The 26,103-nt window shown below is 37.8% G+C and overlaps 2 protein-coding genes across 2 annotated transcripts in view; both read left to right on the top strand.

Annotated features, from left to right (window-relative positions):
• Positions 1 to 16,599, top strand: part of cfap299 (cilia and flagella associated protein 299) — a 50,269-nt gene extending 33,670 nt beyond the window's left edge. The window contains exons 4-6 of the mRNA XM_016453589.1: positions 9,752 to 9,894; positions 14,670 to 14,799; positions 16,348 to 16,599. Of these exons, the coding sequence (XP_016309075.1) occupies positions 9,752 to 9,894; positions 14,670 to 14,799; positions 16,348 to 16,470 (396 nt within the window). The 3' untranslated portion in view covers positions 16,471 to 16,599. The remainder of the gene's footprint in view (positions 1 to 9,751; positions 9,895 to 14,669; positions 14,800 to 16,347) is intronic.
• A 2,875-nt stretch (positions 16,600 to 19,474) lies between these two features.
• Positions 19,475 to 24,783, top strand: bmp3 (bone morphogenetic protein 3). The gene is made up of 3 exons (XM_016453588.1): positions 19,475 to 20,095; positions 21,759 to 22,657; positions 24,007 to 24,783. The coding sequence occupies exons 1-3, from the start codon at positions 19,828 to 19,830 to the stop codon at positions 24,196 to 24,198; spliced, it is 1,359 nt and encodes a 452-aa protein (XP_016309074.1). The 5' UTR covers positions 19,475 to 19,827; the 3' UTR covers positions 24,199 to 24,783.
• The last annotated feature ends 1,320 nt before the right edge of the window (positions 24,784 to 26,103 follow it).

The raw sequence follows: 26,103 nt of genomic DNA, 5'->3' as shown, positions 1-26,103 counted from the left end.
ACTTACAGTCTGTGAGTCAGAACAGCCGGCATTGTAGTCTACTCTTCCAGGATCAGGAAACAGTCCTCCATAAAATGCGCTGGACACATCTGAATATTTGGGTTAAACTGTTCTGGAACAGTGTTGTAAATACAACTTAACTACTGATTTCTAGTCGTGTCCTCTTTTGGAAGGCCAAACAAAGTAGTTTCGCTTTCACAACGAAACACAGCGTCACACACGGCGGCCTTGAGTGAGCGGCGGCCGGCGGCTAGAGTGAGCGGTGGCCGGCGGGCTTGCGGCAACCTCAAGTGACGACCCCGTGCTGGACTCCGGCAATCCACAGCGCGAAGTTGATGTATTTCCTCAGCGACCAGCACGGATCAGCTCTAGGCATGACGAAGTGGATATCGTCCTCTTTTGGAAGGCCAAACAAAGTAGTTTCGCTTTCACAACGAAACACACGGCGACAACAATAATACAGCGAGAAATTTACAGATCTTCTTTATGCACCAAGAGCTTGTAACACTCCAAAGAGAAAGGAAAAATTTTAATCGCATCATATGACCCCTTTAAAATGTGAGATTTTTTGGAATATGTTAAACACTTTGCACAGTGCTATAGTGAGAAGCAAAGCATTTTCCAAGAAAAAGAAGAAGGGAAAATAATTGCTTCTCAAGGGTTTTTGACAAGCGGCAGAGCGGACAACACCCTACTACCCCCCTCACTGTTTTTTTTTCTCTCTCTTCCTCTCTCTCTCTCTCCTAGGAAAAAAGCTGCCTGCACCTGTGTGGGCTCTTTTTAACACCTCCCGTGGCATTTCGTAATCGCACGTCCCTCTGATCAAAGTGTCCAAGAACTGTCGTGAGCAGAGATATTAGATCTCACCTGAGATAAAGAAGTGTTTTCTTTTTTCAGAAGAGCTGAGAATAATGAACCGCTGTTATAATAGACAGTTGAAGTGGCCCGGAGAACACTGTGATGATGATGAGCTTCTGCCCTGTCCCTGCTGAATGTTCTCTGTGTCAGGCTGTAGGTGTGGCATTATATGTAAACAGTCAAATGCAGAAAAAAACATGCAAACGAACCTTCATGAGTCCGTAGTCTGCAGGGCAGAAGACCGTCCTGTGCAAGGCAGGAATGTTATCACGGTGCATTTGGGACTGGCCCTCCTAATTACAGGAGGGTACATTTGGTTAGGCCAGAGGCACTGTGTAATTACTATGATTGCAATTCTTTAGACATAAGTCTATCCTGGCCTGCAGTTCCTTTTGAAGAATGAGGCCCAGAAACGACACACTGTGCGTTAACTATATTAAATGTGTACCTTGTATTGTTAAAGCGGACATAGGCAGAGCAGTTATGAATTTAATGACTGCTGAATAGTGGTGATTGACAGTTGCCCCCATAAGGACATTGTGTATGTATCAGTGTCTTTTGGAACGCAGAAAATGCAATACCATTTGATTATTGGATTTTACAGTGAGAAATGCATATTGGATATTAATTCAAAAGCTTTTTAATGTGTTATTAAACAGCTATGATTAGTCTGTCAAATATGAAATTAGTAGAAGCAAACTATCAATTGCAGCATATCCCCAGCTGCCTCGTTATTATAGGGTGACCATGCATACTCTTTTACATGTCCTGATTTCAGAATTGTCTGGTCCAGGTTTTATATGGCATCTTCCTGCATGCTTGCATGCCATTGGTCAATTAAGTACAATGCCTGCAAGCTATTGGTCAAACTACTTTTCAGTCATCGCCTTTAGCAAAAATAATGGGAAAACAAAGCCAAAACCCAGACATTTTTGACAATTTAGATAAAGTAAGACATATATCAACATGAACTGTTATTGCAAGGTTGCAAACAGTTCATAATTGCTTTCTCATTATTTCTTTCTAGAGTGTGACCTCATCAGTAACACTTTACAAAAAGGTCCCATTAGTTAGTTAGTTAATCTATTAACTGACATGAATTAACAATGAACATTTGTTACATTATTTAATGATATTTGTTAATGTTATTAATGTTATTTGAATATCTACATTGTTAGTTCATGTAGTTCAGGCCTATTAGATAATGTAATAAAATAGTACATTAAGAAATGCTTGAAATCCTTTTTTTAGTTCATGGTTAGTTCATGTTAACCAATGACGTTATCTAATGTTAACAAATGGAACCTTAGTGTTCCACTTTATCTCATGTCCAGCTAGGACAGGTAAGCAGCCAGAGACTCACCGCGCCTTCAAAATAATCCAACTGAGGTGCGTAGACCAAAAAAGTTTCCCAAAGGTGAAGAGCTTGAAAAAAGTCTGCACGCTCAAACATCAAAGAGTCACAAGCGAGATGAAAGCAATATGAGCAATTTACTGAGTAAAAACAAGGCAAACGTTTCGGTCACATGTTGACCATTTTCAATGCCAAGCTAACAATCTCGGACAGGTAGAATCGTAAAAAGTCTGAAAATGTATAAGTTTAAATTACATCCCAACACCACACTATATGAGCTTCGTTTTTTGTTCTGCTCTCAGTTTAACACATCCTTCTTAAATAACAGGAAGGGAGTGCATTCCAAAATAAAGTTGTTTGTGGCCACCTTTTATGTCCAACCGAAGAATTCAGCAAACTTAATTTTTACACCAAGTTCCTGCTACATTCAGGCAGGGGACACATGGCAGCTGTGAATGTGGTTTCAACCCGAGAACATTAAGTTTTAGTAAGGTGACTCATTTATCATTCTATTCCATTCATAGAAATCTTGAGGTCGATTGCGTCAGACTTTCCTCCCAGTTCTTTGATTCAACACTAGTGGAAACCTTGTAATATTGTACCATAGTAAAAATCATAGCAACGGCCCTGCAGATGTCTGAGACAAAAAGATTAGGTTTTAACTCCTCGTTAAACATGGCTACTGTTTGCATGCCCTTGTTTAACAAAAGTGATTTGTTAAGTAAATGTTCAACAAAGGTCTGGTTACCTAGCTGCAATCCACAGGAGTACAGAGCCCAGTATATAGCATCATCAAGGGGGAGGTTTAATGAAAGCAAGCCATGCGTCCTGCATACGCTCAGATTCATAAAACTTTCCCATCTTGACAAATCCCAGGACTACAGCTGGTCATGTGCACCCTGAACCAGCAAGGACAGCATACGTATAGGTTGTAATCTTGCTGTTAATCTCCTTTACAAGTCTCTGGCATAACATCTGATTGATCTAAATGGGGAAAATCGTGTTTTTAATGTAGGGAACAAAAAGGAATTTCCTTGAAAATGAACTGTAAAGTGTGCTCGCTCAGATGACTCAAATCTCAAGCCCTGCAGTATTTGTATGAAGAATATATGGAAGAGCGGTTACGTTTTTCCAATTTTGTCATTGTGAAATACACTTTCTTAATGAAACCATGGAAATTATGTTGTTTCAGAGTTTTTCATGAAGTAAATGGAGGAGCTTAGGAGTTTGTCAAGATTTGAGGTTTAGCATTTTTGCATGTGTTTGGTCAACTCTGGTTCACCTCTGCTTTGCTTCACTTCATGCGCTTGTGCAGGTGGTGTGCTTCAGTAATAAAGACAAGCTTTACAAACAATATTGTTTTCCTCTGTAGCCAAAGAGAATTCTTCATTAGTTTGCAAAAGGGATCCAGGTTCACACAAGGAAGCCTGATTTTCAATGCCTTCTTAAATAAAAGGTGTGTTATGTTAAACATTGTGATTGAGGGAGCTTTTATAAGCCCATCGAAAGATATGACTAATAAAACTGAAGTTCTTCACACTCAAAAAACAAAGAGCAGAGCACTGTGAAAATCTAAGTAGTCCATGACCTGTGATATTTTTTTCCTGTCTGTGTTTTTTACTACCCCACAATGTGTAAGAAACATAAAATGTTATGACTTAGGAAAAGGAAAGTGCCTGATAAAATTGATGAGCACATAATCTATAAATGTCAATCTTTGGAAAGGTTTCTCACAGGTTCACATATATGAATCTCTAAGTCCCCAAGGGCAGTGCTGCTTTGCACATGTTTCAGATAAACTTAAATTTTCCCAAAAGTAACATGGAAGCCAAAAGAATGTGGAAAATGACTGTAGTGGTAGCAGCACTGCTGGGGAAAGCTGTCTGCATGGAGTCACATTGGTGTAGGAAATCTCAAAAGAGACCTAAACTCAGCTGATTTGTGTGCTGCCACTTTTGTTGACCCCAGGTGCTATTTTTTGAAGCTGTAATTCTCAACATAACTAAGCTGTGCCCATAATTTAAGACACTTTTCCTTAGACAGTAGATACACTGACTCTCCTCATCAATATAGACCTCTGAACTTGGCATTCAAATGGATTTTTCTCAATCTGGAACATGTTCCACCTGTTGCACAGGCATTTGGTTTTTGAAAGCTGTGCCTCTTGCAATTTATGTATGGTTTCTTTCTTTTTACAAATGAATAAGCATGCATATTTTTTCAGATTGTTTAATCATTAAATCAAAGTAAAACTTACCATACAGCTATAAAGAGCCCCTTAATAATCTATAATTTATGTGTTGCTTGGAAAATAGCTGATTCATTTTTAATGGCCAGCGACTAAGAAAAGATGATTTTTGCCTCCATAATTGTGTAGTTACAGCATTTACCAGCAGGGGCTGTCTTAACCATGCTGCTAACCAACCAAATCTTGACCCCTTAAAGCCACCTATTTAGTGGTTTGGGCTCTACTTTTTAGCTTTCTGCCCAACTGATTGCTCGCTTGGCTTCCTCCACCCTTGGCAGCGTCCACAGTTGTCAAGCCCCATCTCAGTCCTCAGAGTGGAACACCAGCTCTTTTCAGGGTGTTTTGTAGATGGCCAGAGAACACCTGCTCGGGCTCTGTTTATTTTCTTGCACAAACACCCAAGCAATGTGTTTATGATCGGAAAAGCCGAGCACATGAGTAAACATTTGTTTAAATCGCATCTCCCCTTCAACCTCCGTATAAACAACCTTATTTTGTCCTTTCCTCCTTTTTTTCTTTTTTGGGATTTTTTGACGTACATTCTTTTCTTCTCACAACCACATATCTCGACACAATCCTATTTCTGTATTTCCCAAAAAGTCCTGTCACAGTTCCACCACCTGCTTTGAATTTGCTGTCCGACGGTAACAAGTTTTGATTACTTTCTTTTCTTTCCTTCTCTCAGTTTCTTCTTGTGAATATATATCAAACTATTTTTAAAACTCAGAAATTCTCAAAGTAAATCCAGATTTGAATGTCCAGCTGCCAAAATGAGCAACCAGACTTTCGGAATGGTTAAGTTGTACATTTTTGTTCCCCGTGCCAGGACATCTGTCTTCTGGTCTGTGTATTCTTAGCCCTATAGGATAATGGCAAGTGGGTGGTTATGTGAGTTCAGAGGTGGTGCAATTTCTATGTTTTGAGTGAAAAGAAAAAAATGTGCATCGCATTGCCAGATTAGAGGATTTTTGTTTGAAGTCCTGTGACCCTGAAGAGCACTTCCAGGCCCTCTTAGTTTTCTAAAGGCCAAATGCGATTCTGGCTGATCCCAACAGAAGCAGAACACCTCAGCACATCTGGACTCACCGCTGCATCTATTACACAAGCCACTATGTGAAGTCACGTCCAAGGCAAATAAGCAACCCCCCCCTCAAAGAACACCTAAAGAGGGACAAGGGTATGGGCTGCCAAAAAAAAAGGACTCCGACCTCTAGCATTCCTCTCATCCAGGTCATGTTTTCATTACCCCGACAAATTTACACAGTTGTTAGTGATGGCCTGGGATTCCTCCTAAAGCACAGCCCACCAATAATAAACAGAGGCCAGCTGACACCCTCAGACACCTGCACGCCTCCCTGACAGTGCAGGATTGTTCCCAGGCGGAAAGCACCAAGAGGCCCTGCTTTCCTCTCAAAGTGTTATCCATTTTGTACATTTTTGTTCCTCGTGCCAGGACATCTGTCTTCTGACACACCCTGTCATTATAAGAAAAAGGAAGCAGCATCTTTTGATTATTTTCTTTCGTATTGCATACATTTTCACAGAAACTCTGCAAGTCTGTCATAGACATTAAAAAAGATGTTAAAAACGGCCAAATTTATTCATTCATTTGTTGTAGCCACTCTGTGGTTGTGTCCTGTATTGAGTTTTTTAAAACCATTTTAAATGCACACTGATTGTCAGCTATAGGCTGACCAGGTTTGAAATGGTTAGGGTAAAAAAGAACTCTAAAAACCCCTAAACACTTCAGTTGTTCAAGAAGCACTATTAAACACATTAAACATTTTTACGTCTTCTGTGGTCCAAAGTTTCATGCATATGTTGGCAAATTTAAATCACATGTACAGAATTACAGCCTTCTTTTCATGCAGGCTAAGAAAATTCCTCAAGAAATGTGTGTTTATATATATATACACATATACACACACGGATGTTTCCACAGTATTATATAATTCGTTCTATAATATATTTATTTAATTTTAATATTTCCCAACATATAATATATATATATATATCCCCACTATGTGAAGTCACGTCCAAGTCAAATAAGCAACTCCCCCTCCCCCCCTCAAGGAACACCTAAAGAGGGACAAGGGTAAGGCTGCCAAAAAAAAGGACTCCGACCTCAAGCATTCCTCTCATCCAGGTCATGTTTCCATTACCCCGACAAATTTACACAGTTGTTAGTGATGGCCTGGGATTCCTCCTATAGCACAGCCCACCAATAATAAACAGAGGCCAGCTGACACCCTCAGACACCTGCAAGCCTCCCTGACAGTGCAGGATTGTTCCCAGGCGGAGAGCACCAAGAGGCCCTGCTTTCCTCTCAAAGTGTTATCCATTCGAGAGGGTGCAACCATACCACCCTGACACACACGTCCGAGCCTTGAAAGAAATGCGTCATTGGTAAATCCTACCAGAGGAAACATGCTCATGAACCAGCCAGACCGGTAATAAAAGAGTGTGTTCTCTTCTTTCAGTGCCACAGTGCTCAAGAGTGGGTTTGTGAGAGTAACTTGCTTTCTTGAGTCATCAATCCTGTCAAAACAGATGCAACACACTTTTTTTAGATGTACTGCAGTGCAAAATTGCTGATTTTGAGTTAGACTACTAAATTAATATTTAGAGATGCATCAAAAAATTCTGTAAAGATGATTATTTTCATTCAAATGTATATTCTTGCAGTACTGTTCAAAAGTTTGTGGTCAGTAAGATGGTCAGTAAGGTTTTTTTATTATAATTTTTTTTTTTTTTAAGAAATGAATACTTTTACAGCTAGGATACATTAGGTTGATCAAAAGCCTAAAAGAAGGTGTCACCGTTTTCACAAAAATATTAAGCAGCACAGCTCTTTTCAACATTGATGAATTTTGCTTGAGCACCAAATAAAATGATTTCTGAAGGATCATGTGACACTGATGACTGAAGTAATGGCTGCAGAAAATTAAGCCTGTCCATCACGGGAATAAATTACTAAAATATATTAAGTTAAAATATATTAAAAGGAATAAAACATTTTTTTTTTAAATTGTAATAATACTTCACAATATTATTGTTTTTACTGTATTTTTGATCAAATAAATGCATCCTTTGTGACACATAAGAGTTCCAAACGTTTGGGTATTGCTTGCTATTTTGTCTAAGTAAATTATTAAAAAATGAAAGTTAAAATAAATTGTTTAGTAAAATAAATAAAAAAATCTAATATCAAAAATAGGCATGGTGCCAAAACATTGTGTATCCCTATTAATGTTGATTGTATAAAGATTGTAGTTTTGTGTAGTTTTGTGTCGTTTTGGCGAAGTAGACTTCTACAAAGAGTTTGTAATATCAGTACAGTTCATTCGTTACTGAAATAGTCTGTAAGTAATGTTTTCTCGTAAGAGGCTGTTTCTTTATCAGATACAGTAAAAGGGGAACTTCTTGAAGGTACAACGCCTGTTCTGTTGGACTACGGGAAACAGTCAGTTCCACAGATCTGTTTTTATCACTTGGCCTGTGGACTTATGAGGGCGAGAGGAAACCTTTCTGCCGTTGTATGACTGTGGGCTAGAGGGTTTTGATTCCTCTTCTGCAATCGAAAGACGATCTCCAATCCTTGCTCTGCCCACTGTAATTTTAGATGTACTGCAGTGCAAAATTGCTGATTTTGAGTTAGACTACTAAATTAATATTTAGAGATGCATCAAAAAATTCTGTAAAGATGATTATTTTCATTCAAATGTATATTCTTGCAGTACTGTTCAAAAGTTTGTGGTCAGTAAGATGGTCAGTAAGGTTTTTTTATTATAATTTTTTTTTTTTTTAAGAAATGAATACTTTTACAGCTAGGATACATTAGGTTGATCAAAAGCCTAAAAGAAGGTGTCACCGTTTTCACAAAAATATTAAGCAGCACAGCTCTTTTCAACATTGATGAATTTTGCTTGAGCACCAAATAAAATGATTTCTGAAGGATCATGTGACACTGATGACTGAAGTAATGGCTGCAGAAAATTAAGCCTGTCCATCACGGGAATAAATTACTAAAATATATTAAGTTAAAATATATTAAAAGGAATAAAACATTTTTTTTTTAAATTGTAATAATACTTCACAATATTATTGTTTTTACTGTATTTTTGATCAAATAAATGCATCCTTTGTGACACATAAGAGTTCCAAACGTTTGGGTATTGCTTGCTATTTTGTCTAAGTAAATTATTAAAAAATGAAAGTTAAAATAAATTGTTTAGTAAAATAAATAAAAAAATCTAATATCAAAAATAGGCATGGTGCCAAAACATTGTGTATCCCTATTAATGTTGATTGTATAAAGATTGTAGTTTTGTGTAGTTTTGTGTCGTTTTGGCGAAGTAGACTTCTACAAAGAGTTTGTAATATCAGTACAGTTCATTCGTTACTGAAATAGTCTGTAAGTAATGTTTTCTCGTAAGAGGCTGTTTCTTTATCAGATACAGTAAAAGGGGAACTTCTTGAAGGTACAACGCCTGTTCTGTTGGACTACGGGAAACAGTCAGTTCCACAGATCTGTTTTTATCACTTGGCCTGTGGACTTATGAGGGCGAGAGGAAACCTTTCTGCCATTGTATGACTGTGGGCTAGAGGGTTTTGATTCCTCTTCGGCAATCGAAAGATGATCTTCAATCCTTGCTCTGCCCACTGTAATTCCTCACCTTTGCCTGATGATTTCTTTTCAAGACTGACGGGGGAGCGCAAAAGCCACAGATAAGGTAGCTGGATCAGCCCCTGGCCAGCTGTGAACCCGATAGCATCTGTTTAAAGCATCTAAAGGAGGACCGTTCCTTTTCAAGTCTGCAGTGCTAGTTATCTCACTTTTATCCTGCACATGTAAGGGAAATCCACAGATGGCCAGGGATCTGATAGAAATACAAATGTGATATCATTGACTATGCTATCAAAAAGGATGATTTCACAAAAGAAGTGTGACTCTGTCTCTCGCTGTCTCTTAGAGGTAAACAGACAAGCCAAAACAAAGATCCTCTTCACAGCAGATGTGGTTGGAAGTTATTCTTTCATCTTTAGCATCCAGACAAAACAACTGCTGACTGAACTCCGAAATGTGCAGAGTTCCTGTCTTCCATTCTAAAAGAGACTTTTTGTTGAAATCTGATTCATGGTATGGACTGTTACACAATTTTATTAAAGGTGCATTTGTTACAGAATCTTCCCTATTGCAATGATTTATATCTCTCCTTTGTCTAGTTTGTCAGTATAGCATACTGCACTCCAGATTATTTATACAGTATGTCCTCCTATTTTTCTTGCAGTCCATCATTTTCATAAGGGACCGAAATTCTCACGGACAGGAAATATCTGGGTATATAGACTACTCCCACCGACTAAAATCTGAAGACTTTGAACCATATTTCAGCGGAAAGAAAAGGCTTATGCCAAAACCAACTGACTTAAGGTAAGCCTACATATATTATGACCCATCCATGATGATTTCCGGTTACTATTGTTTTAGTAGATGTGCTACTGAACATCTCAAAGTTAGATGTTCTCAGATTAATGTGCATGCATCCTTTGATCCCTGAAGCATTTGTCTTTCTAAAAAGGATATCCTCTCCAAAATATCAATATGCAAGTAATACAGTGAAAGCAAAACAGACTTCCTGTTCATAATGGGGGAAGAGGAGGCATCTTTTTGCCCTGGACAGTGCATTAAAGGGAAGTGTGTATGTTATGAATGATGCCTTTTTCATCCTCTAATATTAATATTAGTCAAATAGTGATCCTCTGTAAACCAAGTTAGGAAGTCATAGCCATCCAAAAAGAAAGCATCACTGATCTTCATAGAGATTTCCTTTAAGAGCAGTTTGTTTGAGATTCATTTGAGATTAATAAAAGCAAGCATCTGAAATATATTACAGGATAAATATACTACACTATTTAAAAAGTTTGGGGTCAGTGCCATTTTTTAGGAGAAATGTATGCTTATTCAACAAAGATCATCACAAAGACAGTAATTTTGTAACATTTATAATGTTACAAAAATGTCTGTTTCAAATAAATGCTGTTCTTTAAACTTTCTGTTCATCAAAGAATCTTGGAAACAAAAAAACACTGTAAGAACACTTAAGCAGAAAGCATTAGGTAGCACTACAATTTTCAACTGATAAAAATAAAGAAACATTATTTTATAATCAAATCAACATATTAGGATGATTTCTGAAGGATCATGTGATACTGAAGACTGGAGTAATGGCTGATGAAAACTCAGCTGTGCCCTTACCGGAATAAATTACATTTATATTAACATTGAAAATGTATTTACAATTGTAATAAACTTCACAATAGCACTGTTTTTTTATTACTGTACTTTTATCAAACATAAAACACCTTAAACATAAAACATATTTTAAAAACATCTAACCCTATACTTTTGAATTACATATTGTAAATATATGATGAACCCCAAATAAATATTGTAAAATAAACAATATGTAAACACAGTAAAACAGCAATACATATATGTAAGATTAAACTACATGTAATAATAATGGGTTTTTAAGACATTTAAAGCTGTTATATCCAGTATGCAAGTATAGCCAGGCATGTTTGTGTTTGTATATCCACATCTTAACTGCCACAGCACATGATCTAATCAGGGTAAGTAAAGGAAGTACACTACAGCATAAGCATTCTCATTTCCTGTTACTCTCAGCCCCATCTCTCTTTCTCTCCCTATTTCTCTTTTAGTCCCTCTCTCTCTCTCTCTCTCTCTGTTCTCTCTTTCCTCCACCATCCTTCTCACGGGAACAATAACAGGCAGTGCTTGTGGTTGCCCCTAAGATGGAGCAGATGCTGTGTTCTTCCCGTACAGATGCATGAATCCACACTACAGCTGACAGACTTTGACTGCCTCACCACAAAAATAAAAAGTACAAAAGTCATGGCCACCAGCTGAGGACAATCACCAAACCTTTAGTAATACAGACGGAAAGTCATAGCTGGAAAGGTGGATAGATAGATAATTTACCCTCTTTATAGAAGACTGATTTCTTTGGTTGTATTGACTCAAAGCAGCACCTTTACAGATTTCTCACTAATTCTAGGTTACCAGCCAGACTATTCTCTTTCTCCTTGATCCATAGAGTTACAGCTGGTGGATTTTTAAAACACTCTTAAAACTCTCCATCAGGCTTTAGTTTGGTAACCATGGAGCACTGAAGTACACAAACATCCTTTTCTCTGTCAGTGTTGTGTAGTGTAATGGTAAAGACGCAGACCTGTTATTAACGGCACAATAATTGTTTCCACAAAGCCCAGGTCTTTTACACTTTTGTAAGTTAGTGTGGGTGGGGTGCCATTCAGCTGCGCTATGAATATTAAGCATTTCATGTTACCGGGTGACATCTCTGCAGGGACAAAAAGGGACCAAAAGTGGCAAAGAATATGTTCAAATCACATGTGTTGCGGCACTCATGCATTTTCAATCACAAAACGAATAGACCAAACGCTCAGAAAGCCCAGCCGGTCTTCGAGCTTCCTCTGACTTGAAAATGTAAAGGCTTTGGAGCATTTTCCTGCCCATCTTTTCATGCTCTCTGTTAAAATATCTCACATCTGTCCTGTTTCTTCGACCAAAAGTAAGTAGTTCACCATTGCATAAAAGTGGTCAACCCAAAAATGCTAATTGCTATATGGCGTTTCAGTATAAATAGACACAGAAAATGCTGTCAAACCTTATTTTGAAAAGGAGGAAGTGAATATGCATCCTTACTTCTAAGTCCCTCACAAAGTTTTACATTTTGTATATGTTATAAACCATATGGAGAGAAGAAAGGTGAAGACTTTCTATTTTTTGTGAAGAGCAATCTATATAGGACTAGAAAGTTTGATCCAAAGGCAAACAGAACAAGAGCTAAACTTGTCATTTCATGCATCACTGTATTTCTCCAGAGAATCTGGCTCTTTGTGAGGGTCTGCCATGTTTACCGTGATGGCACTCACTCCGATGGCAACCAAAGGAAGTCTTTCCTGTGATGTAAAATGGCAAACTCAGACCCTGTGAGAATGTTTAATTCAGACCATTACTTTTTGTTTACGTCTTATTAGCCAGTCTCTTTAGTCAAACTCTTTTGTTTGCTTTGGTGACCAGCACCATGGTTTCTGGTCACCTTGACAGGAAATACTGTAGCGGACAGGGAAGTGTGAGGTGTCTTTCCATCATGCGTTCTCTCTCTTACACACAGAGCCATATGTACTAAATTATGATAAACTGGAGTTCTTTCAAGATGGTACAGCCATAGGATGGGCCTGCAGAGCTCTGAAAAAAATGGGCTTAAATCGCTTTTGTTAGATTTTCTTACATTAGGTGTGTAAAGAAGAGCTGATCCAGAGCAACCATCTTCTGGTGGTTTTAAGACTCAGAACATATGTGTAATTTGTTTAAATACTTGACACCACAATGACATTAATCCATGATTTAGTTAATAGACATATTAGTTATTTATTAGATAGTTCAATGTCCAAATGTCCAAGTGTCTTTATACTGCACCAGGGATTGCTACTGAACTAAATCCTCCATAGCTTGAAATCAACTGAAGGAGGATCGTGTCCCAAAAGGCAGTGATTTATATCCTTGAGGTTAAGGTCATAACTTCTTATAAACAGCATCTGTAAAATGTTTTAGTAGTAGCATTGCAGCAGTGCAAAATGTATAAAGCTTTGGCTGACGTCCACAGTGTTATCATGACAGAGAATGAAATGCTCTTGCATAAAGAGCCTCTCCCCAAAGTCCAGCTTTGTTCTTGGACCACAAACTACTGCTTGGGAAAAGCTGAGGTCTATTTGAGCAACCCTCGCTGCCTCCGAGTGTGACATTTGGAATTGGTGTTTCTGCAAAGCAGCTGTCTTCCAGCAGTTGAGCTTGTGATGAGAACCACTAACACGGACCAGACAGTCTCTTTTTTTCATTATTGCTCATTGCGTGCATTAATTACATTTAGATCTATTCCCACTGCCATTTTGAGTGGCCTGCTGGGTCTCAGTCTTTACACTGATCAGTGCAGACAGAGGAATTTTTTGGTTGTAGCTGTGAGAAAGTGTTTTTTTTCCTTTAGCCTGGAATGTCTTGAAAGCTTTGTAGAAGCTCATGTGTGAACAGATTTTTGAAGCTGGACATCTATTCTTGAACATATTCAAATAAATATCCAAGTGTCTCTGTGTTCAGTTAGAGGAAAACTGATATGTTAGTGAAACTTCTGTCCAACAAGCATGCCAAAGGCTAAAACAGTAAAATGGCTAACTTTCCAAGTAACAAACCTTCCCTTTAAGAATTCACATGAAAAATGTAAGCACGTACACTGTAATAAAAAATATACAGAAAAAGTACGTTTATGGACATTTCCTTTAACCCTAAAACAACACAATGCAATGTGTAATTCAGGTAAAACACCTGTGAAAAATCAATACAGATTTTTTTTCTTATTTACACAGTACATTGTGTCCTATTTTTTTCTTAGAGTGACAAAATATACAAATCTTAAACATTTTACATTTACAGTACACAGTGTTTTAGTCCTTAGTCCGTTAAAAAGTAAAACCCTGCATTTCTGATACTTTCTCACACAGAAAAATCCTGATGTCTTGTAATTTGTGCTTAATACATTTAATAGCTGTACCTTTAATACATTTCCCCATTAGATTTACTCTCTACAGTTAAAATATACTGGTGCTTTGTTTCCTTTCTTTTAATTGAATACGTTCTCCAGCCATTGAAGTTGTTTTCAGTCATTTTCCATAAAAGTGTTTTAGAAAGCAACCCTCGCTTGTAATTTTGTGGATGTCAAGAGCATAATTGTTCTCTTGTCTTCCACTTGTATCAATACTGTAGAACTAGAATAGAGAAACAAAATGAATGGCACTGATTCTAAAACATTGAACAGATTGAATTCCTTATACAACTTTACACCTGGCTTTCCAAGCGCACCTTTTATCAAACTGGGAACAAATGTGTTATTTCATCTTTTTTGTCAAAAGCACACAAGACACAACCTGACATTTTGTCAGGTGAAAAAACTTTTATTTCTTTCTTTTTTTTAACTGTAGTTTATATACTACATTATATTCACTAAAGCCCTTCATCCATCACTGTAGAGTTTTTGTCAACACCTTTGAAGCATGCATTTTATTATCTTTAGACCATTATAAACTTATTAACCCTAACTTTATCTTCAGCTTCTACAACTGGGGAACACAGGTGGCCAAACATAATGCCAGCTCAAACTATGAGGTAATCACAGAGAATCCAAGCGGCCTGCTCTTCAAGTGCAAGAACGACAGGAAAATCTTGAATGTTGACCCAGAGGTGAGCATGTTTGATCTCAGCAGACACTGGTAAACAGAGAGTGCTGACCTCTCTCAGCTCTCATTTAACATCCATGAGTAAATGAACACCTGAACTATGTTAAGCTGAGTATTTGTTTAATGAATAACTCAAGACCGAAATACGATTTACAAAGGAACGTAGTATCATTTCCAATACTACTCCTTTTCGATGCAGTTCCTAATCAGTTGATTATGGCAGATAATCATGCAGAAATCTTCATGCATTTTCAAGTCTTTTTGAAACCCTTCTGTCGTGATATCAAATAGCTTCCGTGTGAAGTGGAAAGATAGTATTGTTGCACCTGGGTAGCATTATTGTTCCAATCTCTGGAAATATCCATCAGAGTGGGTTAGAAGGAACCGCAAAATTTGGTCCTGGAACCTGTGCCACTGTTTTTTTGCCTGTGTGCCCAGGAGCTATGAGTGCATGCTATTTTGGAAAAGAGGCAACGCTGCAGACTGGCCTCTTTGAACACAAACTCACCCAGGCTGCCTCGTTGAGGGCGAGATGGCAGAGGCGAGTATTGCCTGTGGTCGAGCACACCCCGACCAGACCAGCTATTAAAAACGAGGGGAGGCTAAGGAACCCAGACACTGAAACCGCCCGAGCACCCAGAATCCAACCTCAGGCCCCCACCAGGCATGACCTCATTGCCCATGTGGATGCATTCCTTCATACAAACTGGCGGAATTGTGACATATTAAACCCTGAATTTGATTTGTTTGTTTGTTTTATCGCCCCGTTAGATATAGCCAGTGTTGTGAACGTTTCAAAATTATAAACCCAAATTCTTCTTCTTTGGGTTATGTTCGCATTTGATGAAAATATGTTGGTTATCCCTCCAAAGTAGCAGTTGGTGGTTTAGTTTGATAACCAGTCCTTATAAATCAGCAGCTAATGCTTTTCGTTTGCTTTATTTGATTTTTTGGGAATGTTCAGCATATGTTTGCATTTATCCTTGCTCTAAACAAAATGTGTATGTTAGCCCAGACAAAATGTACAGTAAATACATAGAATGAATGTAAACCTAAATCTTCTGACAGTTACCCTTTAATAACAGATCCCAGCTGGCTTAAGATCTTATTTATTCTTGGTGGAGGCACCCTATGGAGTCCATATTTTAAAGTCACACCCAGACTGATGTTTAAACATCAAATCACATTTATACTACATTTATACATGTATTTTTCATCTACTTTAGTAATATAAATAGAAATGTAACTACATTATTGAATATATTAATTGAATATCATTAAATATGTAACATAATGTCTGTATAAGATCAGTAGAGTTGACAATATGCAGTGAATAATGTTTGTCTCCTCTAAGTAGAACTTGTATGTAACAGATTTAGACTTTAGCAAAGTAGTTTTCATCCATTATGGGGAAAAACAGTTATGAAGTACTTTCTTCTGTTGCAATAAATTTGATCTGACATACCAAAAACGATCCAATAATTAAAACTGTTCACATTTTTTAAACACTTCAATCAGTTTAATCCTAATTATTATATCTCTAACCCAACAGGCAACACCTGGCGATAGCTCCATCCGAACTCCTGTCCAATGTGACCTATATGTGCATGTTGTCATTTATGACCACGTCACCAGAAAACCCGCAACCAGTTCCTGTGCACCGCTCTCCAATTAAATGTATTAAAAAGCACTTGGAGCCTCTAATTTCAGCTACATTAAAGCAGTTTTAATCTTATATATTTCTGACTTCATATTGTGCACAACATCTGGATGCGTAGAATGGCATAAGCACTGCATTTTGATCTTTAGGGCCAATAGTCATTTAACAGTGTCTGAATAAAAAATACTGATTTCTTTTATGTCTTGTTATTTTTATTTTTTATTAATCACTGTGGCCATTTTCAAATATTTATCATCTACAATCACACATTTGAGGCACTTAGTGGCATGACTCTCAGAGACTGTCTGATGATGCAGTCACTTACTTGGAAACCTGAGCTTTGTATTGTACTCCTATCTAAAACAACTCCTCTGTTTGTCTGAACAAATCAAAGATAAAGCCCTTTAGAACGACGGGGGTTCTTTCATGTCCCCGCATGACTGCTTGTAGCTTCATTTTGTCTAAAAGCTGCCAAACACTCCATGAAATGGACAACGACACCCATTCCACATGATTTCAGATCATGAGATACTGCAGAGAGTTCCGGAATTAGATATCCATCAGTCAATAATTTTGTCTTTGCGAGTTTACAAAAAGGAGTCAGCAAGATATTGCTATGGTGGTGGCTCATGGTGGCCATCGTGGTACTTGAATGGTTCCAGTTCACTCTAGATTTTGGTCAAATTCTGGATAAAGGGCTAATTAACAGATAGAAACATCACACTACGGAAGTTAAACAAATGGCAAAAAGAGCAGCTTTAATCCACGCTAGACTGAATATTCAAACAGACCGTCGCTGAAACAAACAGTGACTGAATCCATACAAATTTACTGCTTAGATTTCTTAGGTTGTTTTTGTGTTAGTAATACATTACCATTCAAATGTTTGGGGCCAGTAAGATGTTTTTGAAAGAAGTCTCTAATGCTGTCCAAGGCTGTATTTATTTACACAAAATACAGTAACACTGAAACATTATTACATTTTAAAATATATTTTAGAAAGTGATTTATTCCTGTGATGGCAAAGCTGAATTTTCAGAAGCCATTACTCCAATCTTTAATGTCACATGGTCTTTCAGAACTCATTCTAATATGGTGATTTGCTGCTCTGGCATTTTTATTTTCACAGTTGACAGTGTTTTGTTTGATGATGAAAAAAAGTTTTAAAAAAATTTTTAAAAAAAAACAGCACTTATTTGAATAAAAATCTTTTGTAACATTCTAAATGTCTATACTGTGACTTTCAATTTAATGCACTCTTGCTGGAAAAAAACATTTACTGACCTTAAACCTTTGTATATTAGTGTATATATTTATAACAATATATTGTTAGTACCTTTATTAATAACTAATTAATTTTGCAGTTCAGGGAGTTAACTCAGGACGCTTTTTTTTATAAATAAATAAAATGATATATGATTATACTAATAACACACTCATAGTCTCCCACATACAGGTATCTGCAATACAAAATATTACAATCAATCTGACAGAAGAAAAAGTGTATATAGCTACATAAAGTTTCTGTTTAATCACCAGGATGAAGGCTGGAGAAGTGGGTGGTGATTCACCCACATTCATAACTGTTTAACTTAACAGGCCACAGTCCTTATTCATGTGGTGGAGTGGAAGTGTGATGAAACTGCCCACTCCAGTCCCTCACAACGACACAGCTCATTCAAACACCTACAAATCAACATAGCAGATGTGCTTGTGAAAATCTGGGTTCTTATCCTAAAGTGGACTTCCAGAGTTTGGTGGGAAATAAAACATGATAAATATAGGTTACTGAGGCAGGCCACATTTTCTCACTACAGCAATTACACCTCGAGTACAGATCTGACAAAACCATGTCTTGAAAATATGTCCACTGGCATCAGATGTCTGGGGTGGGAGTCAATCACTTCCTCCTCAGTGATCCTGAAAGCGAGACCGTGACAGAGGATATTGAAGCCGTGCACTAGTGTGCGGAGGGGACGCGGTGCAGCATCCGGATCAGACTCCGCTGTGCAGGATGTGTCTGCTCATCGCCATTGAGCTCAGCTAAATGGGACAGAGAGCCTTTAATGCTCCCCATAAGCCATGTCATTCAGTGTGTCAGCCCAGACACACAAGCTTTGCTCAGAGACGTTTCACGGATCTCACTGTCGAGCAGTACAACACAGATCCACATGACTCATAAAGACAGCTGAGAGCGTGCACAGTGTACGACGAAGACGTAAACGTTTGTTTTGATGCCCCAAACGTGCCCTAAGACGACAAACAAGGTATTTTCCACGTCGTGTTGCTATTTTCAGTGTGGTAGCCTATATATCGAAAAAAAATAGTTACTAGTTGTTATTCTTTCTTTTTGTCACGTAAACTTTCCTCACGCATTCGAGCTCTTTGTAAAAAAAAAGAGTTATTAAACGAATCGGATCTTTTCAGTAAATCACTTCATAAGGATCACAAAAACGGTCTAAACGATTCGTTCTTGAATTGGACTGAATAAATAAGAACGGTTCCCTAGCCGAGTCGGTCAAAATGGATATTTTGAACAAGTCCGACTCGCAGTTGACAACCGAATCATTTAACCGAGAACCTCTATGGTATTGACCAATGGTGTGAATAGCCTACTACTACGACTACTTCATTATCTAAATATCAAAATTAAAATATTTTGTAGCCTATAGACGTTTAGAATTGATTGTATGACAGTTTTATTGATAGGCATTTGAAACAGAGTTATTAAACGCACAAAACTATTTCAACCTAGTGATGTGAATTAACTTTAGTAGAGTTTAGTGTAAATGCAAATTACATGTATAGTTGCCAAGTGGATTTGTGAGCTGAATCATAACTTCAACAATGTGAGCAGTGCTTATGGAACGCGTGGTGACGTAACAGCACAGTCTGTTCAGTGAACCGGTTATTTGAAACGAACCGTTCAAAATAACCGATTCGCGGAAATCAGTCGGATTCCCAACACTGTCCGACTGCTCCCATAAGCCCCCATATATTACTAGCGCAACAAGCTTTACCTTCAATGAACGCAGGGAAGAGGCGCGATTGGCTGAGAACAGCAACGCTCAGACACAAAACCGAGGATCAAGCCTGACCATCAGGACTACAGCAGATCAAACTCACACGGACATCCTCGCACATTTTGCACAGGGACTGTGATATCTGCTGCAGGAACGTCGATCTTTGGAAACTATTTTGAGTACAACAAAGTGACATCTTGTTTAAATTTCCCCCTTCTTTTTCTCGCTGTCTTTGCCTTATTTTGGGGGTCCATGTGATGCTCTCCCTCTCAAGAGACAAGAGTTTGGAAACGCATTCAGCACTGATATATTACACCTAGATCAGCTTCAACAGTCCCGTACCTCCAGCATGGATCGCTGTCAACGACTGTTTATCCTCTTGTTGGGATGGGGTTATCTGTGCTGTGGATACTGTGCTGTGCTTAAACCACCCTTCATGGGTTTCTCAAAAGACGTGCAATTTGGACAAAAAGTGGAGGCGCAAGATAAGCAACATGCAAAGAAAAGCGAGCAGGACACGCTGTCAGAACACATGCAGATGCTCTACGCCAAATACACCAGTGCGGGATTCCCTCTCAAAGATGGGAACACTGTCCGCAGCTTCAAAGGGCATTTGGGTAGGTGTTAAATTCATTTAATAGTAAATGACTAAATGAAGTAATGGAGTCGTTAATACCACTTCACTTTTTCTCTTAGCCCAAAGTGTTGGTGTGTTTATTAATTTTGAGCTTGATCTCTTAAAGGGAAAGTTCACCCAAAAATGAAAATCTCTCATTTACTCACCTTATTGCTTTTATCAAAATTTACTTTTTCCCATAAAACGCCAAAAAGTGCTTGATGCGTGACAGCATGTTTACATTCACTTTAAAATGCACATTTTTTTCCATATATGAAAATGACTGAGGCTGTCAGTCAGTCCATAACTTCTCCTGTATATATAAATAATAACAGCTTAAAGTAACTCTGTAACAGCTTGTGTTGCAGTTGGTGCAATTACACCTGTTGATTTGCGTGAGACAGCAGCTCGAGGTGAATAGCTTATCATATAGCGTTTCATAAATCTTTTTAGACATTCGTTTTAAGGCTTTAAAACGGATGTTATTAGATGTCGATAAACGTAATGAGCCAACATCGGAGGTGTTGCTCGTTGATGGTAAAACTATTGTAAAACGAGTCTTAATGTTTTGCAAGTGGATTCAACGATTTTGATACTGTTCTGTTGTTTTTAAATAAAATGTACTTTAAATATACTTTTTCTAAATTACTTTTATAACTTTTCGCTCGTGCTGAGAAGTGCGCTTCTTTGCTCACGCTGAGGCGCTCGTGTGATAGTCACACTGCGGCAGTGTTGCCAGATCTCTCATCAAAACAAGCTCGAATCAAGCGGCTTTCCACACCACAATAGCATTGTGAAATAATGAAAATAACCTAGCAATCTAAATCACGGAATAAATCTTGTTCGTGCACATTTACGGATAACTAAATGGTGAAGGATTATTAAAGGGGTCATATGATGCGATTTCAAGTTTTCCTTTCTTGGCTTGTGTAATGCAAACACATACCAGCTTCATCTCTGTGTCTGTCACGCGACTGTTCCCCTTTCGGGCTCTGTCTTTACCTTTATTTTGAGAGCTGAAGCTCGCGATTATGGTAAGGGGTGTTACATTTCTGAGAGTGCTTGCGGTGTTCGGCCAATCACAATGCACTGGGTCAGCTGGCCAATCAGAGCAGACTGCGCTTGTCGGAAGGAGGGACTTTGTAGAAAACGAAGCGTTTGAGAGAGGCGGGGCATAGAGGACCTACAATAATGTACAGTATTTGAAAAATAATGTTTTTGAACATTAAAGCATGTCAACATATTCTGTTACACGAAATACACAAAATAATGATCTTTAAAAAAGCCTCATATGACCCCTTTAATGACATTATGTAGCGTGCAACTTAGGTTTTAGCGATTGTTCGTACATAGTTCGAAAAAATCCACCCAAAAGCGCAACACGCAAATTTCCACATTTATGAGAGTCTTAAAAAATAACAAGCCCACAGTTTCTTTTGACTAGTGGACATGACAGTCCTGTACTCATACCGCCCCCTAGTGTTCAGTTCTGATCTTAATACGCTTGTCATAAGACTTGATTTCGAACTCATCTTAAAACTCAGTGGTCATATGTCAATGACAAATCCACAGACAAAGTTTGTCTTCTGAAATATGAGTTTCAGATGAAGAGTGATAGTAATGCAATGCTTTTTTTTAATTGTTTGCTTGTTTTTTCTTATTAGGGACCATCAATAATAAGCAGTTACAGATCTTCAACCTCACTTCTCTCACTAAGTCTGAGGACGTTCTCTCAGCAACGCTGCACTACTACATTGGCGACCTGCAGAACAGCAGCCACAGATGCACAAGGCACAAAAGTTGCGCTCACCATAACCTCAGAAGACAAGGTCATATTCACATTGATGTCTGGAGCTTCAGCTTTGTGGATAACACCACCAGAACAATCGGCCATTTCTCCATTAACATCTCCACAATGTACCGGGACTTCATATCATGGCAGTGGAAAGACATTACTCGTGTAGTCAACCAAGCCAAGCGACACGACCAGCTTCTCATAGGCATTGACATTGACTCAAAAGGACATCATCCTTGGAAGAAACTCTTGTCAGATAGGTCTCCTTACATTCTGGTCTACGCAAATGACTCGGCTATCTCAGAGCCTGAGAGTGTCGTGTCCACCCTGCAGAGACACAAAAGCAGACTGGTGCCTAATCTTCATATGCTCGAAATACATAATCGCAGTGCCTCCTCACAACATCGGACCAAGCGGTCCGCCAACATCTTGCTGCCGCTACAGAACAATGAGCTTCCAGGCCCAGAGTACCCTTATGAGATACCTACATGGGATGAGACCAGCCCTTATGATCCAGTGGAGAGTAAACCAGTCAAGCGCCCTCGCAAGAAGCCTCGCAAGAATCCACGGCTCAAGAACCCTCTCCTGCAGTTCGATGAGCAGACCATTAAGAAAGCACGTAAGAAGCAGTGGAACGAGCCGAAGAACTGTGCTCGCAGATATTTAAAGGTTGACTTTGCAGATATCGGCTGGAGCGAGTGGATTATCTCCCCCAAGTCTTTTGATGCATACTACTGCTCGGGGTCATGTCAGTTCCCCATGCCAAAGGTACATTGTTTAATTATGGTTCCACACATTTTTTGTAGAAAGTTAGCTGGATGAGTTTTAAAATGAAGCACCCATTTAGTTGACTAGCGCAGCTCTAATTTGTTGTGAGACAATCTACTTGAGAAGTGAATAAGCAAAGCAGCGGGGAGAAGGACAGAGACAGGCATGAAGACAAGTGATTTATAAGCACCACCTAGTGGCAGTCAGGAGAACAGCTGTAAATCATTCAGCTGGCACTGTGGGCAGCACAGCAGTTCATTAAACTTCCATTATCACACCATTTGTCATTCTTCATCACAAAACCTTCCCATTGCCACTTTGAGATGTTGCTACCAATGGATTTAAAGAAACACAAAGTCTAATTTACTTCAGTAATGTGGCAGTTTACTGAAGCTTATGTTTATGTAGTAAAGCTGATTATAAGATTCATTTGTTTCATATTCTAAAATGTATGTGGATAAACCCCTTACCATCCCTTCAGATAAGAATTGATTTGATCTTGTTTTAGCAAATTAGGGATGCACAATGTATCAGTACCTTGTCAGATAAATTAGATATTAAAGTTTTAATTATCAGTGTCAGTGGATGTTTAATAGTACATGCCCTTTTTTTTCTGATTAACATTCACTTAAAGTTAATCTTTAAAAAGCCTAGTAATATAATAAGACTGTTAAATGTCATCTTTAGCAAATCTCAAAACAATTATCCATTTATTTATCATGTCATATTATAATGGCTAAATTCACTTTTAGCTTTAAAAATGGTAGATTTTTAGTGTTTTATAACTAATTGGTTTAGATAAAATAGTATAGCATTTTAATATCTACAATTTATTGGTTATTGGCCAGAATTGTAACATTGGTGCATTACCAATGTTTTTTTATACAGTTTATTTTTTAGTTTGGTTTAGTTATTTTGTTATGTTCTTTTGTCTTTTTTTTATTTTCATTCATTTTATTTAAAAATGTATTTATAGTTTTAGTAATTTTAGTACTTATTTTCAGTTGCTTGCAAAAGCACCAACACTTCTAATTTTCATTAAGTTTATGTTTTTTCTACTATTTACATTTTATTTCATTTAATCTTTATTTATTTTAGCTATTTTTAATATGGCTTTTTTTTATCAGGCTTGCTTTGCTCTTCAAATGATTCTGAGCAAGTTTCTTTTCACAGACATTGGAACATGGCTGGAATTGCATGAATCCATGAATCCACAATGTTTTACTTCTTTTTCACCCTTTAGTGTTGTAGTGCTTTTGACTGGTTTATCAAAAACAAACTGTACTGTCCTAAACCCAGTAACAGGTTCTGAAAAATGTCTAACCTCTTGCACTTTTGACCTCCTCCAGTCTTTGAAACCTTCAAACCACGCCACCATTCAGAGCATCGTGCGGGCGGTGGGGGTGGTCCCGGGCATCCCAGAGCCCTGCTGTGTACCGGAGAAGATGTCTTCCCTCAGCATCCTCTTCTTTGATGAAGACAAGAACGTGGTCCTCAAGGTCTACCCCAATATGACAGTGGACTCCTGTGCCTGTCGGTAAACGCTTCGGTCTCTTTCACAGCCTCCCTCCCTTAAACCGATTCCCAATTTTTGCACTGGAAGAAAGACTGAAGATGTTCGTTTCATAACCCTTGAAGAACTATCTCCAGCTTTAAGGATTGTGAAGAGCAAAGTGCTTTTCCATTAGGAATTCATTACTGTTAGCAGGAGGCTTCATGCATCACTAGAGATATGTGTATATGAAGAGACTGTCTGTCTGCGTTTGACCAGGAAGTTCTCATGTTTCTATAACCTCAGCAGTTAAGCATACAGGGGACAAACATTTGCTGTCATCCATCATGTTTCTGTACAGTTTGTACGATCTGTCATTGTTATAGCTATATTTTTGCTACAGAGGCATTGATTGACTATCATTGTTCATATTCTATGGCTGCTATACCAAGGTAGACTTTACTCCAGAGCCCAAATGTGCTGAAAAGAGGACTTTTGGAAAAAAAAAGAAAAGAAATCTCTTCTTACATTGTCAAAAAAAAAGAGAAAAAAAAAAAGATTTCTGTTAAAATTATTACCTATATAAGTTACATATTCAGTTTTCCACATTAAGCTTAAAACAGTGTTTAATTTCTGGGTGACTCTGTATTGAATGTCTTTAATCTTCAGAAAATATATATATTTATTTTCTCCAAAGATGTGCATTGTTACGAGCTTACATGTAATAGTATTACATCACATTTTGTAAACATAATTTTTAGTCAGGCTTTTTTTATTTGCAATTGTAAAAATGTTCAATCATGTTTCCATCTGACCTACTAATACAAGTTGAATCCTCACATTTAGCCAAATTCATAATGTATATGCACGCGTTCTGTTTCAGTTTTGTTCACGTGAAAAACGTTTCTGCTGTTCCTCTGAAAACTGCAAATAGATTTCAAAATGAGAAATGTTTCAGATGATATGTTCAGGAAGATTATGTAGATTATATTAAGCCTTTGTCTCTTTAACATAACAACGCCTATATAAAGTGCCTTAACACATTAAAAAGATTCATCATACATAAAAATATTCTTCTAGAATATTTATATTTCACAAAGACGAGTGTAACTTATGTAATGTTTTATTTTGGCAGAACATTTTTAGTCTACCAGTTTATTTGGATAAAATGTGATCATTTGTTCCAATAATGATATCTGTTCTGTTCTGTAATGATACATTTTGTTCTGTTTTTACTTTGAAATTAGCATAGAACTAAAGCAATGACATATCGTAAGCTGCATGTTCATAAACGGGGTGCATCCAAGTTGGAGTTTTTTGTTGCTGTAAAGTCAACCTATGGACAACAGAGAAATGTACACATATATGTAAAAGTGGGCTATTATCTTAATATATAACACATACATCAAGAAACACTATGTAAAGCACTCCTTTAGGATTTGTGTAATATATTTTTTGGAAGGCTTCCACCACACTGTGCGTTTTGTAAATGTTATGATGTAGGTGAAAGGATGTGCTTTGTATTATAAGCTTCATAAGAAATTATATTTGTATATGGAAATGACCTTTAAAAGCATTTATTTATTTTCTGTATGATGCCTTCTGTATCTTCATTTTGTGAAGCACAGAGGGGCTTCTTTAAATATTCATGGAGCTTTGCTGCACAAAGGTCAGACAGGGGTGCAAAAGGAAGCAATCACAGAATGCTTATTTTTGTAACACATCTCCTTAGCTGAAAGAAGCCCTTTGGCAGACCATTCAAAGAAAACTCAATAAAGTTTTAAGAATTATGTAGCCACGTGTTTATCTGTGATGTATTGAAGGACTCAGCCCTCCGGCCAGCACAACTTTACTGAATATTGATTGCATTGTTATGCAATCAAAATTATGTTGACACTGTTGCATCATGGAACATGATGTAAATGGCTTAATGGGTCAATGAGGACTGGAAAGT

The sequence above is a fragment of the Sinocyclocheilus anshuiensis genome, unplaced genomic scaffold, assembly GCF_001515605.1.
Source record: "Sinocyclocheilus anshuiensis isolate Anshui unplaced genomic scaffold, SAMN03320099.WGS_v1.1 scaffold1531, whole genome shotgun sequence".
In the NCBI taxonomy this organism is placed as follows: Eukaryota; Metazoa; Chordata; class Actinopteri; order Cypriniformes; family Cyprinidae; genus Sinocyclocheilus; species Sinocyclocheilus anshuiensis.
The sequence above is the reverse complement of the archived record's forward strand: the minus strand, read 5'-3'. Positions and strand labels throughout refer to the sequence as shown.